At 38.9% G+C, this 17,215-nt stretch overlaps 1 protein-coding gene across 1 annotated transcript in view; it reads left to right on the forward strand.

Annotated features, from left to right (window-relative positions):
* Positions 1-13,125, forward strand: part of KLHL17 (kelch like family member 17) — a 607,468-nt gene extending 594,343 nt beyond the window's left edge. Inside the window, exon 11 of the mRNA XM_053690457.1 lies at positions 12,391-13,125. Within this exon, the coding sequence (XP_053546432.1) occupies positions 12,391-12,619 (229 nt within the window). The 3' untranslated portion in view covers positions 12,620-13,125. The remainder of the gene's footprint in view (positions 1-12,390) is intronic.
* The last annotated feature ends 4,090 nt before the right edge of the window (positions 13,126-17,215 follow it).

A 17,215-nucleotide genomic window follows, 5' to 3' on the forward strand; every position in this document is an offset into this window, starting at 1 on the left:
TTATCGGGAGAAGCGACTCTTCCCGAGACCATAGGCCCTGAGCTTTCAGGGAGTCCTAGACCGCGCCCCACCCCAAAAGGCTGGCGTCGGTCGTGACGATGACCCACTCCGGTCTGCGGAAACTCATTCCCTGAGACAGGTGATCCTGGGTCAACCACCAGAGAAGTGAGTCCCTGGTTACCTGGTCTACTTGAATTTGGGGAGACAAGTCTGTATAGTCCCCATTCCACTGATTGAGCATGCACAGCTGTAATGGTCTTAGATGAATTCGAGCAAAAGGAACCACGTCCATTGCTGCGACCATTAGTCCTATTACTTCCATGCACTGAGCTATGGAGGGTTGAGGAATAGAATGAAGAACTCGACAAACGTTTAGAAGCTTTAGCTTTCTGACTTCTGTCAGGAAGATCTTCATTTCCACAGAATCTATTATTGTTCCCAGAAAAGGAACCCTTGTGGACGGTGACAGTGAACTCTTTTCTATGTTCACCTTCCACCCGTGAGATCTGAGAAAAGCCAACACAATGTCTGTGTGGGCCCTTGCTTTGGAAAGAGACGACGCTTGGATTAGGATGTCGTCTAGATAAGGTGCTACAGCGATGCCCCTCGGCCTTAGGACCGCTAGAAGGGACCCTAGCACCTTTGTGAAAATTCTGGGAGCGGTGGCTAAACCGAATAGAAGAGCCACGAACTGGTAATGTTTGTCCAGAAAGGCGAACCTCAGGAACTGATGATGAGTTTTGTGGATTGGAATATGCAGATACGCATCCTTTAGATCCACGGTAGTCAAATTTTGACCCTGCTGGATTGTTGGCAAGATTGTCCGAATGGTTTCCATTTTGAAGGATGGAACTCTGAGGAACTTGTTTAATATCTTTAAATCCAGAATTGGCCTGAAAGTTCCCTCTTTTTTGGGAACCACAAACAGGTTTGAGAAAAAACCTAGACCTTGTTCCCCGGAGGGGACTGGGTTTATCACTCCCATCTTGATAGGTCTCTTACACAATGTAAGAATGCCTGTTTCTTTATCTGGTCTGAAGATAAGCGAGACAGGTGGAACCTTCCCCTTGGAGGAAGTCCCTTGAACTCTAGCAGGTATCCCTTGGAGACTATCTCTAGTGCCCAGGGATCCGGAACATCTCTTGCCCAAGCCTGAGCGAAGAGAGATAGTCTGCCCCCTACCAGATCCGGTCCCGGATCGGGGGCTACCCCTTCATGCTGTCTTGGTAGCAGCAGCAGGTTTCTTGGTCTGTTTACCCTTGTTCCAGCCTTGCATGGGCTTCCAAGCGGGTTTGGGCTGGGCCGCGTTACCTTCTTGTCTAGCGGCAGTGGAGTTATTAGCCGCTCCGTTCCTGAAATTGCGAAAGGAACGAAAATTAGACTTGGCCCTTACCCCCAGTGATGTCTGAAATAATTTCCTTCAATTCCGGCCCAAAAAGGGTCTTACCCTTGAAAGGAATATTAAGTAACTTAGTCTTGGACGACACATCTGCCGACCAGGATTTTAGCCAAAGCGCCCTCCGCGCTACTATAGCAAAACCTGAGTTTTTCGCCGCCAATTTCGTTATTTGAAAGGCGGCATCCAATATAAAGGAATTAGCTAATTTTAATGCGTGAATTCTGTCCATGACTTCTTCATAGGAAGTCTCTTTCTGGAGCGACCTTTCTAGTTCTTCGAACCAAAAGGACGCCGCTGAAGTGACAGTAATAACACACGTAGCTGGTTGAAGGATGAACCCTTGCTGAACAAAAATCTTTTTAAGCAATCCTTCCAATTTTTTATCCATAGGATCTTTGAAAGCGCAGCTGTCCTCTATAGGAATAGTGGTGCGCTTCGCTAGTGTTGAAACAGCTCCCTCAACCTTCGGGACCGTCTGCCATGCGTCCCTTCTAGGGTCTACTATGGGAAACATTTTCTTAAATATAGGAGGTGGGGCAAAGGGTACACCTGGCTTCTCCCACTCCTTTTCCACTATGTTCGCTACCCTTTTGGTATTGGAAAAGCGTTGTCGTGCACTGGGACCTCTAAAAATTTGTCCAATTTGCACAACTTCTCTGGTACTACCATAGAATCACAGTCATCCAGAGTAGCTAATACCTCCTTTAGCAAAGCGCGGAGATGTTCTAGCTTAAACTTAAATGCTACTATATCAGGTTCTGCCTGTTGAGAAATTTTTCCTGAGTCTGAAATTTCACCCTCAGACAGCCCTTCCCTCACAGCCAATTCCGATTGATGTGAGGGTAAAATAGATAAAGCATCGTCAGCGTCTGATTGTTCATCCCTTTTATCTGTATTTAAAGCTGAACAATCACGCTTTCTCTGAAATGCTGGCAGTTTGGATAAAAGATTTGCTATAGAATTATCCACTACTGCTGTTAATTGTTGCATAGAAATAAGCACTGGCGCGCTAGGTGTCGCCTGCGCGGGCAAAGCTGGTGTAGACACAGAAGGAGAGGATGTAGAACTATCCCCACTATCTTCATTAGATAATCATCTTGGGCAACATTATGAAATGTAACAGAGCTGTCCTCATTTTGTTTGGACGCTATGGCACAATTATCACAAACACTCGAAGGGGGAACCACATTTGTCTCTACACACACAGAACATAGGTTATCTGATGGCACAGACATGTTAAACAGATTTAGGCAGGCAAACAATGCAATAAAAACGATTTTAAACAAAAACGTTACTGTCTCTTTAAATAATAAAATGACACACTTTATTTCTGTATGTTCAAAAAACTATGAAGGCAATATCCGATTTTTCTGAAATTTGGACCCCAGTGTCAATAATGCTTAGAAAGTATTGCACAGCAAATATGGAGACTCTAGCTCTTAAAACAAGCAAACCGGAGCTAATTGTTGGATTTAACCGTTTTTATACACCACAATCCCTGCTTACAGCATTGCTGCAGCTTTTACCTTTCTTAGGGGTCAATCATCCACAGAAATAAGCCTTCTGGAGTCACTTTCTGAGCCACAGGACCCTCTCACATGGAACTGCATGCACTGCCTTGAAATTAACTCTTAAATCAAGCAAACCGGAGCTAATTGTTGGATTTAACCGTTTTTATACACCACAATCCCTGCTTACAGCATTGCTGCAGCTTTTACCTTTCTTAGGGGTCAATCATCCACAGAAATAAGCCTTCTGGAGTCACTTTCTGAGCCACAGGACCCTCTCACATGGAACTGCATGCACTGCCTTGAAATTAACTGAAGTGCCAAAATGAGGCCTCCTCCCTCAGTACACTAGAGTGAAGGGGCCTTCCTTACTAGATTTAGGTGTCTAAAGCAAGCCAGTTCAATAAAAAACATCCCCAAGTGTATATGAGCTTATAAAACATTTCAATTGCCATCATATTGTAATAAAAAACAATCGATTTGGCCCCTGACAGTGTCTACCAGCATAAAAATCAAAAAGGGGAAGCCTGTTATCTTTTTTGCTGAGGTGAAAGAAAAATGGCTTACTGTTTTCCCTGAGGGGAAAAATGACTGTCATCTAGCATTAGCCTGTGTTGTTAGAAGGAGACTAGTCATACCTGAAGCAGATGAGTCTGCAAACTGTTACCCCCAACTGAAGTTCTCTGGTTTCAACAGTCCTGCGTGGTAACAGAAATGGATTTTAGTTACTTGTGCTAAAATCATAGCCCTCTTAAACAGAAATCTTCATCACTTTTCTGTTGTAGAGTAAATAGTACAAGCCAGCACTATTTTAAAATAACAAACTCTTGATAGAAGAATAAAAAACTACAACTAACACCACAAACTCCTCACCATCCCCGTGGAGATGCTAGTTGTTCAGAGCGGCAAGGAGAATGACTGGGGGGGGCGGAGCCAGAGGGGGAGCTATATGGACAGCTCTTGCTGTGTGCTCTCCTTGCCTTTCCCTGTGGGGGAGAATTTTTCCGACAAGTAATGGATGACGCCGTGGACCGGACACACCAATGTTGGAGAAATCAGAATCTCCTTCAACAGCTGAGATGGTAAGCGCCAAATTGTAGCGAGAGAAGAGCTGAAATGAAAATGAATCCAAATCAAAAGAACAGCAGAGAACCAAAATTAAGGTGCTCAATTTTACTTACACCGGGTATTTTGGTCTCTGCAGCAGCGATAAACCCCTTTGTAGATAACAGTGGAACCGGGTATTCCTTTGATATAGAGGCCGGTATCAGATGACCACTTCACTCGGGGATTCTCACAGTGTTTACAATTTAATACACGTTTATTATTGAGACCAAAGTATTTTTGGGAATTCCTATGAGTTTTTCTTGTATAAAATAGGTTATATCACAATTCTCTACATATCAATTTTAGCAGCAAAAATTGTTTTGCAGCGCCAGAGGTTGCAAATATCTTATCTCTCTTTTGAGTAAGTTATTTTTTAGTTGTCGATATTCTCTAACTCCATGCCTGAGAATGAAAAAGCACTGTTTAGTTTTTTGTGAATTTCATATAAATACACTCATATTCTGATCATAGTGATATTATCTAATTCCATGGTTGAGAAAGAAGGAAAAACACCTTTCCCAGTCATAAATTTAAAAAAATCACTTTCCACTAGTTGTTTACAAATTATAATTACATTGTAAAAATTTTAATTTAGTCACATTCTTAAAATTAGTGTAAGGATCCACATCTTTTTAAAGCTTTGCTATTATTTCCTAGTCTGCAAATTTGTGTGTGCTTCTCAAATCCTGATTTTCCTTCTATGTACAGTGACTTGTCTAGTGTCCCTAAACATAAGAAGGGAAGATTTTCTGAGTCTCAGGACTTCCTCCTGAAAAAAGTGGGTGAGGATGTGTCTTTTAGGGAATTCTTAAGCACCTTGGAGGTGGAAGAATCCTGCAGCCCTCCTAAAGCTAACACTAAGATGCGTGATAGATTCTAAAAGTCTGCCCCTGAACAGTACACTACCTTACCTATACCTGAATCAGTGTCTGAACTGGTGTCTAAGGAGTGTAACAAGCCAATTGTACCTTTTGTTCTCTCAGACCACTATTCTCTTAGAGTTGTGCTCGACAAATTTGTCACAATCCAGAAGCCAGACGATAATTTTAGGTCATATTTATGAGTTTGATTTGTTTTTCACAGTTGCAAGACCTAGATCCCCGATCCAGCTGCACAAAGCTAAATGTTTACGTCCAGATGTTAGGGACACAGCCTTGGGTGTTATGGGGAGTTTAATCCAGGGTGCCAGGGCCTGGGTTTCTCGAACCTTGCCTTAGAGGATAGTACCTTCTTCATAGACCCAATGGTCCAGCAACTTGAAAGCCATTATAGGTGTTCCTTTCTGCTTTGAGTTATCTATTTTGCCCTATCGTCAGCATGTCCGGCATGACAATAGCTATTTCTGTTTGATGCAATAACCTCTCTGAGATTGTATCAGGTATAGGATCCTTAAAATAGATCCAGGATTGAGTGAAGCTGATTAAGGTTGCCAACAGCTTTATTTGTAATGCAGCAGTGGAAGTGGTTCCTATAAAACTGAAAAGTGCTGCTATGTCTGTTTTGGAAACACATGGTCTTAATCTGTAGACACTGTCTTTTCAAGCAGACTTCTTCCTTTGTCCTTTAAAGATAAAATAATCTTTTGGCCTGGCCTAGATGCTATTATATATATTATTATATATTATTAACACAGGTGTGGAACCAATTCTATTAATTTAAACAAACAAAATCGATTCCCATACACTTAACGCCCATACTTAAAGTGCGGGGGGGGTGCCATAGTGGTCATTAAGATTAACATAAATTACAGCAAGAAAAGATACCAGTGTATTAGCACACACTAACGGATTGATATCTATAGCCTAATGTAGTGGCCATAGTTAAAACTTAACATTTATTCAAAATATTAAAACGGCATCAACAAGAATGCCCAGTTAAAATCACTTAAAAATTCAAACAAACAGCACTGCTGGAGTATTTGGGGATAGATACACTAACACCTGTATCTATATTTGTATCACAATCAAGCAACAATGATGATTTAATAATTAATGCAGTCCAAGAGTAATAATGGATTCATAGGCTCATTGTAAAGCACCCAGTGAGTAAAAAAGTTTCCTAACAATCTACAGACTATGGTCACATGAGCCCCACAAATGTGAGATATAAGTGGGCTTATCAGACTATCTCTCACTTGGTGACTTAATCCTACTCAACTGGATCTCTTAGTTAACCACAATAATTTAATCAGCACACATATTACACATTAATTTTGTTATAAATATTCCAGAGTACTCACAGACAGGCGAACACCTGACGCGTGTTTCGTCTGAGCATTTTCAAAGGCTATTTATTGTATATTCATCAATGGATCATACCTCAGTATGGGGCTTGTCAATATAATAGCATTGATCTCTCCCTGTTAACTCTGTTTGACCTGTCAATAGTAATCTGGGATGCTACCTAAGCTGTGTGCTAAGTATCCACTCAATAAAGACAATACACCACTGACATATAATGCCTCCTGTGACAATAGTGCGGGCGTGTCACGTTACCGCACGTATAGTGATGTCAATAAGAAACACCCAGAATAGGGGTGTGTTGATTCTACTGATCAGTGATTTGATGAATATACCATAAATAGCCTAATAAATGGGGCCGCTCAAGCCATTTGAAAAGAAATGTCAGGTGAAACACGCGTCAGGCGTTTACCTGTCAGTGAGTACTCTTAAATATTTATAACAAAATGACTGTGTAATATGTGTGCTGATTAAATTATTGTAGTAAACCAAGGAATCCAGTTGAGTAGGATTAAGCCTGGACTTTTTTTACAATAATTGTGAAAAGCCACCTAGTGACAGTCTGATAAGCCCACTTATATCTCACATTTGTGAGGCTCATGTAACCATAGTCTGTAGATTGTTAGGAAACTTTTTTACTCACTGGGTGCTTTACAATTGTCCTCTGAATCCATTATTACTCTGGACTGCATTCATTCTGGAACCACAATTTGTTGCTTAATTGTGATACAAATATAGATACAGGTGTTAGTGTATCTATCTCCAGATACTCCAGCAGTGCCGTTTGTTTGAATTTTAAAGTGATTTTAACTGGGCATTCATGTTGATGCCATTTTAATATTTTGAATAAATGTTAAGTTTTAACTATGGCCACTACATTAGGCTATAGATAGAGCATAAAATGAAAGTAATTATCAAAACCCAAAAGAACCAGTAATGCCATATAACATACTCCAGTCTAGATTGAGATAATTTCCCTTCATGAGTATCTTTCTATCTTGTGGGCACAACGTTTCTTATCTAGACTGGATTATGCTATGTGGTGCCCCTGTTTCTCTTTTGTTTTTTTTAGAAGGAACTACCAGTTTGTGGCTATGCCCTTTAACGTCATAACAGCCCCAGATGTGTTGGTGGCCTTGCACATAGTTGCTTAGACTCAGGGAATTTCAGTGCCTCTTTATTAGGGGATATTCAGGTCCAGGTTCCCTCCTTTCAAGGTGGTGGAGCACACAGAAGCCTTGATAGTTGTGCTTCACAAGCATGGTTGGTGCATAAATGTACCAAAGAGCTCTCAAGTTCCAACCACTCAAGTGAGAGAAGAGTGCAGATAGAAACTTCAGGCATCTTATGCCATGTTGCATCACACTCTCCAACTGTGGCTCAGTCTATGGAGGTTGTAAGATTGATGGTTGAGGAGCATCAGGACTTGACTACGAAGATTTCTCTGTATTACCCCTTCATAGTTCAGGCCAAAATTGGATAGTGATCTCAACAAATTACAGCCTTCTATGCTTGGGTGCTGTCTGGGGTCTCTGAGGGTGCAAGGAGTTTGGAGGTGAGGTTACCCATCCGTATTCTGGAACTCAGAATGGTCTTCAATACTCTTCAAAATTGGCCCAGTTAGACATGAATTCTTCATTTGGTTCTAGTCTTACATTCTCACAAAAGAGGTTACGTCAGTGATCAGGGATGAAAATGTAGTTCCTCTGTGAAGCGGGAGGCATCTTGCATCACCAAGTGCGCAGTGTCCCATCAGAGCATGATCTTAGCAATTCATATTTTTGAGGTCTACACCTGGGAAGCAGACTTTTAAGTCTCCGGTGCCTAAACTTCCTTGATTCAGGTGGTATTCAACCAGATTTTGAGGTATTGGTAAAGGCAAGTCCTGGTACCTGCAGCTGGTTCTGGTGGATACTTTAGTCCTTCAAGCTGATATACATCTTTAATCCTTTTGTGCCAATTGCCAAAGTAATAGGCAAAATAAAGCTGGAGAGGACGTCAGTGATACATATTGCTCTGGCTTGGCCTCACAGAACTTGTCATGCAGACCTAGTTCAGATGTCTTCTTGTCCACCATGGCATTTGCCTTTTAGGAGTCCTTTCTTTCATCAAGATTTTTTACCTTGAGTTTGACAGCCTGGTGGTTGAATTTATGATTCTTTCTAATACAGGCCAGCTCACTAAGGCAGTGTTTTTCAACCAGTGTGCCGCGGCACACTAGTGTGCCGTGAGAGATCCTCAGGTGTGCCGTGGCAAACTGACAGCAGTGTGACATATTTTTTAAATTTTGCTTGTTTTTTTATTCTGGGCCGTTTTTTTATTTTGATGATGACTGTGTATGCATGCATGTGTGTATGTATGTATGTATGCTTGTGTATATATTTGTGTGTGTATATTTATATATATATATACAGTGTATATATATATATATATATATATATATATATATATATATACACACACAGTGCTCCACATATAATCTTGTGCTCCACAGATAACACTTTTCCCAGTGCGCGGGGGGGGGGGGGGGGACTTTTCCCAGTGTCCCTCTTTCAAATTTTGAAATATTGGGAGGTATGTGACAGGCTCATCAGGCATCATTTACAGCCATGACATATTGGCATTCATTCACAGACAATCATTATGATTGTTTGTGAATGAATGTCAATATGTCATGTATCATTTGTAGGAGGCATGGCATGACAGCACAGTACAGTGTGTGTGTGTGTATCTATATATATATATATATATATATATATATATATATATATATATATATATATATATATATATATATATGCTGTATTAGGCTACAATGTGTGATTTTGTAAAATTTTGGGATGGTGGTGTGCCGCAGGATTTTTTAATGTAAAAAAGTGTGCCACGGCAAAAAAAGGTTGAAAATCACTGCACTAAGGGGTCAGATTTCTGCCTCGTCTGTGCTGTTTGGGATAGAGAAGGTTTGGCCTAAGTGCCAGATAGTGAGCCCTTATTGCCCGGGAGTGGGTGACTCCTAGCTGTCACCCAAGTAATGTATGAGATAGTGAGAAGGACCCAGGCGCCTATCCTTAAAGAGGCTAAGGTAAGGGCGATTACAAGTAATACTTGTGATACTAATTGGTTAAAACTGCCAAAACAATTTAATCAGACACACATAATAATAAATACAATAAAAACTACTTCATGGATCCATGGAAAAATATATAAAGTTAATAATAAATTATAAAAACAGTGGTAGCAATCAATTAAAAACAACTGGTTTAACAGTGAAAAAATGAATACACAATAATAAATATATATAAAGATGTCCAATATTCCAATGTGAGGGGAAAAATCCTAAAGGTGAGGGATAATCCAAATAAAACGTCAATGTGGTGATGTCCAAAGTTAGTTGATAAAAAGTGAGTGTCCAATCGGACCTTAAAAATCAGAAAAATCCAAAAAACTTCAAACCAAAATGTGTCAGTGATGGCGTAGAAAAATAATGAAAAATAATACTGAAAATAAAAAATAAAAAATATGTGCCCTTTATCAAGACACCTAGCACGGGCTGAAACGCGTAGACCTGCACTGGTAAGCCTTATTTTATTATTGTCTTGAATTTTAGAACATTCTACACTATATTTGTTTTATTTTTCCACAGGAGGATCATTGCACTGGTATTTTTTATATCTTGAACTTTTTCACTATTGTTTACACTACCGGAAGAAGTATGGAAACACTGTTTTTGGATTGTTGTTAATATGTTACCACCACCGGCGATTTATTGATTTTGAACGTTATTTTTATTTTTATACTTTTATATTTTTTTTATTTTCAGTATTATTTTTCATTATTTTTCTACGCCACCACTGACACATTTTGGTTTGAAGTTTTTTGGATTTTTCAGATTTTTAAGGTCCGATTGGACACTCACTTTTTATCCACTAACTTTGGACATCACCACATTGACGATTTATTTGGATTATCCCTCACCTTTAGGATTTTTCCCCTCACATTGGAATATTGGACATCTTTATATATATTTATTATTGTGTATTCATTTTTTCACTGTTAAACCAGTTGTTTTTAATTGACTGCTACCACTGTTTTTATAATTCATTATTAACTTTATATATTTTTCCATGGATCCATGAAGTAGTTTTTATTGTATTTATTATTATGTGTGTCTGATTAAATTGTTTTGGCAGTTTTAACCAATTAGTATCACAAGTATCACTTGTAATCGCCCTTACCTTAGCCTCCTTAAGGATAGGCGCCTGGGTCCTTCTCACTATCTCATACATTACTTGGGTGACAGCTAGGAGTCACCCACTCCCGGGCAATTAGGTCTCACTATCTGGCGCTTAGGCCAACCCTTCTCTATCCCGAACAGCACAGACGAGGCAGAAATCTGACCTCTTAGTGAGCTGGCCTGTATTAGAAAGAATCATAAATTCAACCACCAGGCTGTCAAACCCAAGGTAAAAAATCTTGATGAAAGAAAGGACTCCTAAAAGGCAAATGCCATGGTGGACAAGAAGACATCTGAACTAGGTCTGCATGACAAGTTCTGTGAGGCCAAGCCATACCTTAGCCTCCTTAAGGATAGGCGCCTGGGTCCTTCTCACTATCTTGTCTGTGCTGTTCCACATGTAGATGTATTTTTTGTTGTCCAGGCTCAAATCCATATCAAATCTGTTATTAGATCTACAAATCTTCCTTGCACTCTTAACCTGATCTCGTGACCTAGAAGGTTCTCTTTCTGCTAGCCATTTCATCGGCTCACAACATGTCTGAGCTTTCAGCTCTGTCTTGTAAGTCCTCTCTATTGATTTTTCAGTAGGATAAAGCTAGTCTCAGAACCAACTATTCCTTCTTTCATAAGGGGATTTCTACAGATACCATCAATCAGGAAATTGCTGTTCCTTCCTTGTTTCCAGTTCCTGGGAATACTAAGAAACATCTCCCGCACAACCTGGATGTGGTTCAGGCTCTGAAGTTCTATGTGAAAGCTTTTAAGCTTGTTAGAATGTCTTATGTGTTTTTACTTTGTGGTACCCCACAAGGGTCACAAAGCTACAGCTACTACTTTACCAGCTTGGCTTAAGACTTTCATTAGAAATGCCTATCTAGTGGTGGGTCCCCTCTTGAGCTGATTACTGCCCACTTAACTATTAAAGATTCTTACCTTGGCAAGATTTGTAAAGCAGCTACCTTGTCTTATTTGCATACATTTTCTAAATGTAAACATTTAGACATTTATGATTGTTTTGAGAAAGTTTTAGCAGTAAAGTCATGCAAACTATAGGCCTTGTGGATTTCACTGCTTGGGTATTAGATTGCAAATGTTAGGATTTGTGGACTTTCACTATCATTTGCAGTAAAAAATTATTTTATGTTTACCTGATAAATGTAATCCTTTCATGATAGTGAGAGTCCTCAACCCCATACAAGTTGTCCTTCAGTTGGTGACTCGTCCTGTTTCTGTACTTTATTTGCCCTGCCCTTTCCTGTTTTTCTAGCTTTCTTCCTCTGCTTGGCCATATGTATAACTGGGGAATGCTGTAAGAATGGGTGGGGTAATGGTCTTCAGTTTATGGGTGTTTTCCCTCCTCCCTGTGAACAGGAAGTATAATCCCACATGTGATGATTTGTAGACTCCAACAAACACAAAAAAAAAATTAAAAAAAATGTTTTTTGGTACATAAAATGTTTTGATTTAGATTTACACAAAATGATATGGAAAAATAATACTGTGTGCTTCATCTTTTATATCCAGATTAATTCTATAATATCAGTTTCAGCACCCTAAAATTATACGGCACAGAGAAGCCTGAATAAAATGTAAAAGTAAGGAATTAATTAACTGACAAATGACATTGCTGTCAGGATGCTTAATTTCAGATAAAATTGTGTCATAGCTTCTGACTATAGCTGATTGCTTTTGGAATGTAAAAAATATGTTCTAAGAAAAAAATCCAGATGTATTACTTTTTAAAACTACATACTGTAGATGATTTTGGTTTATAATGTTGCCACTGAATGGTTTAAATATTTACATATAAAAATATAGTAAAAATGGGTAGCATACCAAATTACATATTATTTAATGATTTGGACATTCTCACCTATTTTGTTCATTGTCTTTTTTTAGGAGCACTCATGACCTTGTAGCCATGGATGGATGGCTTTATGCAGTGGGAGGCAATGATGGAAGCTCTAGCCTAAACTCCATTGAGAAATACAACCCACGCACTAATAAATGGGTGGCAGCATCCTGCATGTTCACTAGGAGAAGTAGTGTAGGTGTTGCGGTGCTAGAACTCCTTAACTTCCCCCCACCCTCGTCCCCCACATTGTCTGTCTCCTCCACCAGCCTCTGACAAACAAGGGAAAGGCTGTATTGCATATTGGATCCAAACACATTGAACCAGGAAACCAGAACTCTGGTTTTACAATTTTAGGGGGCTTTTAAAAATGTTCTTTTTGTCTGTGAAAATTCTTCACTACTGAAAAGGCCTCTACCACACCTCAAAGATACTACTTCGCCTGCAACGGAAAAACAGTTGTAAGAGAAAGCAGCAGAGAGTGAGTGGATGTCTTGGGGCCTCTGAAGAATGACATGGAATGAGTGAATCCTCTCCGCATAGCATTACAAATGTCTAGAACATAGAAGGAATTGCTGTTTGTTCTACTGCACTGGATAGGTCTCTCAAGCAGTATCTCCTTATTAACCCATTTAGAAGAATATTCTAAAAAAAAATGACACTTAAAATGATGGAAAATTAACTCTTGTGTGTGACTGAAGAATAGAAATTCTGATTGGAAAAGGGGAGATCATATATTCACTGACAATTATTCATTATTGGTTTGTTCTCATGTAGCTGAATTTGTGGTAAGGAAGGAAGTCCAGTTGTGACTTGCATTCTGCAGCCATCAGGTTACTATTTATTGTAGCACTACAACTCTACACAGGAATTGAAACTTAAGAAAATAATACTGAACCACTCTGTTGGAACATTCTTAAGTTTGCTCCATCTTTTGTTCATCAGGTGCTAAACGTTTTTTTCTAAACTCTTTCATCCTTGATTTAATTATGGCACAATTTGCACATCACCTGAGCTACAAGTGCTTCTGTTGAATATTTAGGGGATGTTCCTTGGAACACGTCTTGATCAGGGTTCAGTTAGGGATAAATAATAACAGGTCCTAAATCACATATTGCGCTCTCATTTTGAATTCCACAAGGCTTCCTTGACCTTTTCTATTTCTGTATTATTTACATTCATAATTTTGTTTTAATGTCTAATCAATCTTATGCACATTCTGCAATAAGCAACCTTGGACTTTTTCATTTTTCCAATATCTCACTTTTCACAGAACCTTGTGGTTATACAATATTTAATATATTGCTCTGATTGCCACTAATATTACTCTCAATATCATACCTAATTGTGCATGGTTTTTTTTTTCTTCTGTAATTGCTTTCTCATTTTTGCTGTATCCTCAACGTTGTGGTTGTTAAATACTTGGTGAGCCATGTCTTTCCACCACACTCCTCTCTACCTGTGAGATTTACTGCACAGGATTTCAAAAGTTTTTAACCAATCAAAGCAGCATTATCAAACACAGCAGTGTAGCTTGTAGCTGATAAAAACAGCAAGAGTTAAATATCTTTTAGCCATTGACTTAGAGAGCAATAACCCATTAATTGATTGTAATTCAGTGTCAGGAAAGTGAAACCTCACTTAGTTCCCTATAAAGTCCTTAAAGGGATACGAAACAGTGCGCTCCTTTAGTAGATACATATGTTAAATCAAAGTAAACATAAAAAGAAACAGATTGTGTTAAAAAAAACAGCAAAGAAGGTACTTGTGTTCTTGCTAAATGAGCACTAAGAAATTTGCAGTGTAGCCACTGCTTGCAGCTAGATAAAAGAGCTACCATTACAGGACTTAAGTTCTACTGTCTCATGATTTTTGCAGCAAATCTCCTCTACAGAGCATGGGCACGAAACTGACTAGAGCTAGTGCTTGTGTCTATTAGCAACCACTTCAAAGGGAATGCTTCTTCTTTTGTACTCCTGTGGAAACCTCACCCAGTCCCCTTGTGGATTTGTGACAGGAATGGACACTGCACAAATGAAGTTAAACAATAAAAGGTAAAATCCTTCTAAATGATAAATAATTGCAATGATTTCTATTAAGTCACTGCTTAGTGAATTTTTATTACAACAATTAAACAGGCAGTTTTATATCTCTTTAAGTGTCGCACTGCTTAGTCTACAAGAGACATCTAATATTATGTTTTGTATTTATTTAAAGTGAATATCAAGTATCGATACATGGTGTTTTCTTTACTTAAAGGGACATGAAACCCAAAAAAAATATTTCATGATTTAGGTAGAACATACAATTTTAAACAACTTTCCAATTTACTTCTATTATCAAATTTGCTTCATTCTCTTGGTATGCTTTGTTAAAGGAGCAGCATTGCACTACTGGTTTCTAACTGAAAACATGGGTGAGCCAATGAGAATCGGTATATATATGCAGCTACCAATCACCAGCTAGAACCTAGGTTCTTTGCTGCTACTGAGCTTACCTAGATAAACCTTTCAGCAAAGGATAACAAGAGAAGGAAGCTAATTAAATAATATAAGTAAATTAGAAAGTTGTTTAAAATTGCATGCTCTGTCTGAATCATGAAAGAAAAAAAATGGGTTTCATGTCCCTTTAAGTATGGTAAAACAAAATAATGGAAAGTCTGAATCCTTATTAGTCTGCCAATACCTAGGACATAGCAACAGCAATGGATGGAATTTCCTTATGGTTGAAGTTACAGCTATTGATAATTTAGTTCACTGTTTCTTGTGGGATTTGCTTCTTCCAACATATAATTATTCCTTATCTCCAGCAGTTTACTGCATCTTATTCCATACACTCAGAAAACAAACAACCAAATTGCTGTTTAAAGTAATAGTGCATTCTAGGGACAAAATATTAAGAGACTTTAAAAGGGAGAGTCTACACCAGAATATTTGTTGTTTTAAAAGATAGGTAATCCCTTTATTACCCATTCCCTAGTTTTGCATAACCAAGACAGTTATATTAATACACTTTTTACCTCTGCGATTATCTTGTATCTAAGCCTCTGCAAACTGCCCCTTATCAGTGTTGGCTCTTAGGAACTCCACATGCGTGAGCACAGTGTTATCTATATGAAACACATGAACTAACACTCTCTAGTGGTAAAAAACTGTCAAAATGCCCTGAGCTTAGAGGCGGCCTTCAAGGTCTTAGAAATTAGCATATGAACCTCCTAGATTTAGCTTTCATCTAAGAATACCAAGAGAGCAAAGCAAAATTGTTGACAGCAGTAAATTGGAAAATTGTTTAAAAGTACATGCCCTATCTGAATAATAAAAGTTTGTTTTGGACTAGTCTTTCCCTTTAAGGGCTCATCACAGTAACCAGCCCAGAAAGAGCCCTGACCCCTTCCTCAAGTGAAAACCCTACCTGCAACCCTAAACCACCACTACGGTTCCATTTGCAAACATGACCCTTCAACATTCAAAGGTCCCCTCTTAACAACCCTCTCTATATACAGCCCCCAAGTTGTGGTAACTTTGATATGAGTTAAAATCAGGTCCGGCTGCTCACTTCAAAACTCATATTTTTTGTGAGCTAATGGTTTAAAAGTGTTCTTCAATCAGCGCTCTAGCTACAGTGCTGTACAGTTAGAGCATCGATTGGAAAATAGATCAAATCGTTAGCTCCAAAAAAAAAAGAGATATTTTTTGCCTGGTTTTTCGTTGTTTTTTTTCTCCAGATCAGTTATTATCAACACTGAATCAACCATCATGCTTTCCTTTCACTGTGGCTGTATGTATGTATGTATATTGTTTCCATGAATTTGTGTGAAAACCCTGTTTGTTATTGCAAATGACAACTCTTCTAATGTATTGGGGTGATTTTGACATTTAACAAAAAACAAAAGAAAAAAAAACATCTAAGCTTGCATATGATCTCACACAGAAATTCCAATTGACTGAAAATAGTGGGCTTCAGTTAATAGCATTTATGTTTTGGAGTGTTAATAGTTAATAGTCACAGCCATCTACCAGCCCATTCACATATTGAATATGCTCTGAGGCAAAGGTTATGGGGCCTATTTATGATGCTGCGAGCGGACATGATCCGATATAGTCGATCATGTCCGCTGCACATCGATAAATCCCGACAGCATACGCTCTCGGCATTTATCATTGCACCAGTAGTTCTTGTGAACTGCTGGTGCAATACCGCCCCCTGCAGAGGGTGTCAATCAACCTGATTGCATTTGATAGGGTTGATTTCTGGCGATTTCTGTCCGCCGCCTCAGAGCTGTTTGCTACAGCTGTTTTTCAATAACCAAATTCCACCTTCCACTTGCCTTATTTGGATGAGCCTATCAAGACTTGCTTCTGGAGAAGACACCGCCATGGGTATTATGATAGCATAAGATGCTATGTTTTGCGGTTCTTGTCTAATCAACTCTGCTGAAGCCTATTGGGATAGATATGTGGCAAAGTAAAAATTAAACTGCAATTGATTGGATAGAGCATGACATTTTAAACAACTTTCCAATTTACTTTTGTTATCAATTTTGCTTAGTTCTCTTGGTTTCCTTTGTTAAAGAGCCATCTTAGGTGAGCTCAGAAGCGTGCACGTGTCTCTAGCCATCTGGCAGCAGCGTTTGCAACATTGTTTATAGCAATGTAATAAATACATACAAATATAGACTGTTAAAGACACATTCATGTGCATGTGCTCCTGTCAGCCTATCTAGCTTTACTCTTCAACAGAGAACAAAACAAACCTGATAATAGAAGTAAATTGGGGGGGGGGGGGGAAATAACACCCTCTATCTGAATCATGAAACTTTAATTTTCACTGTACTGTCCCTTTAAAGGGACACAAAACACAATTGTTTTCTTT

The sequence above is a fragment of the Bombina bombina genome, chromosome 8 (assembly GCF_027579735.1).
Source record: "Bombina bombina isolate aBomBom1 chromosome 8, aBomBom1.pri, whole genome shotgun sequence".
NCBI lineage: Eukaryota > Metazoa > Chordata > Amphibia > Anura > Bombinatoridae > Bombina > Bombina bombina.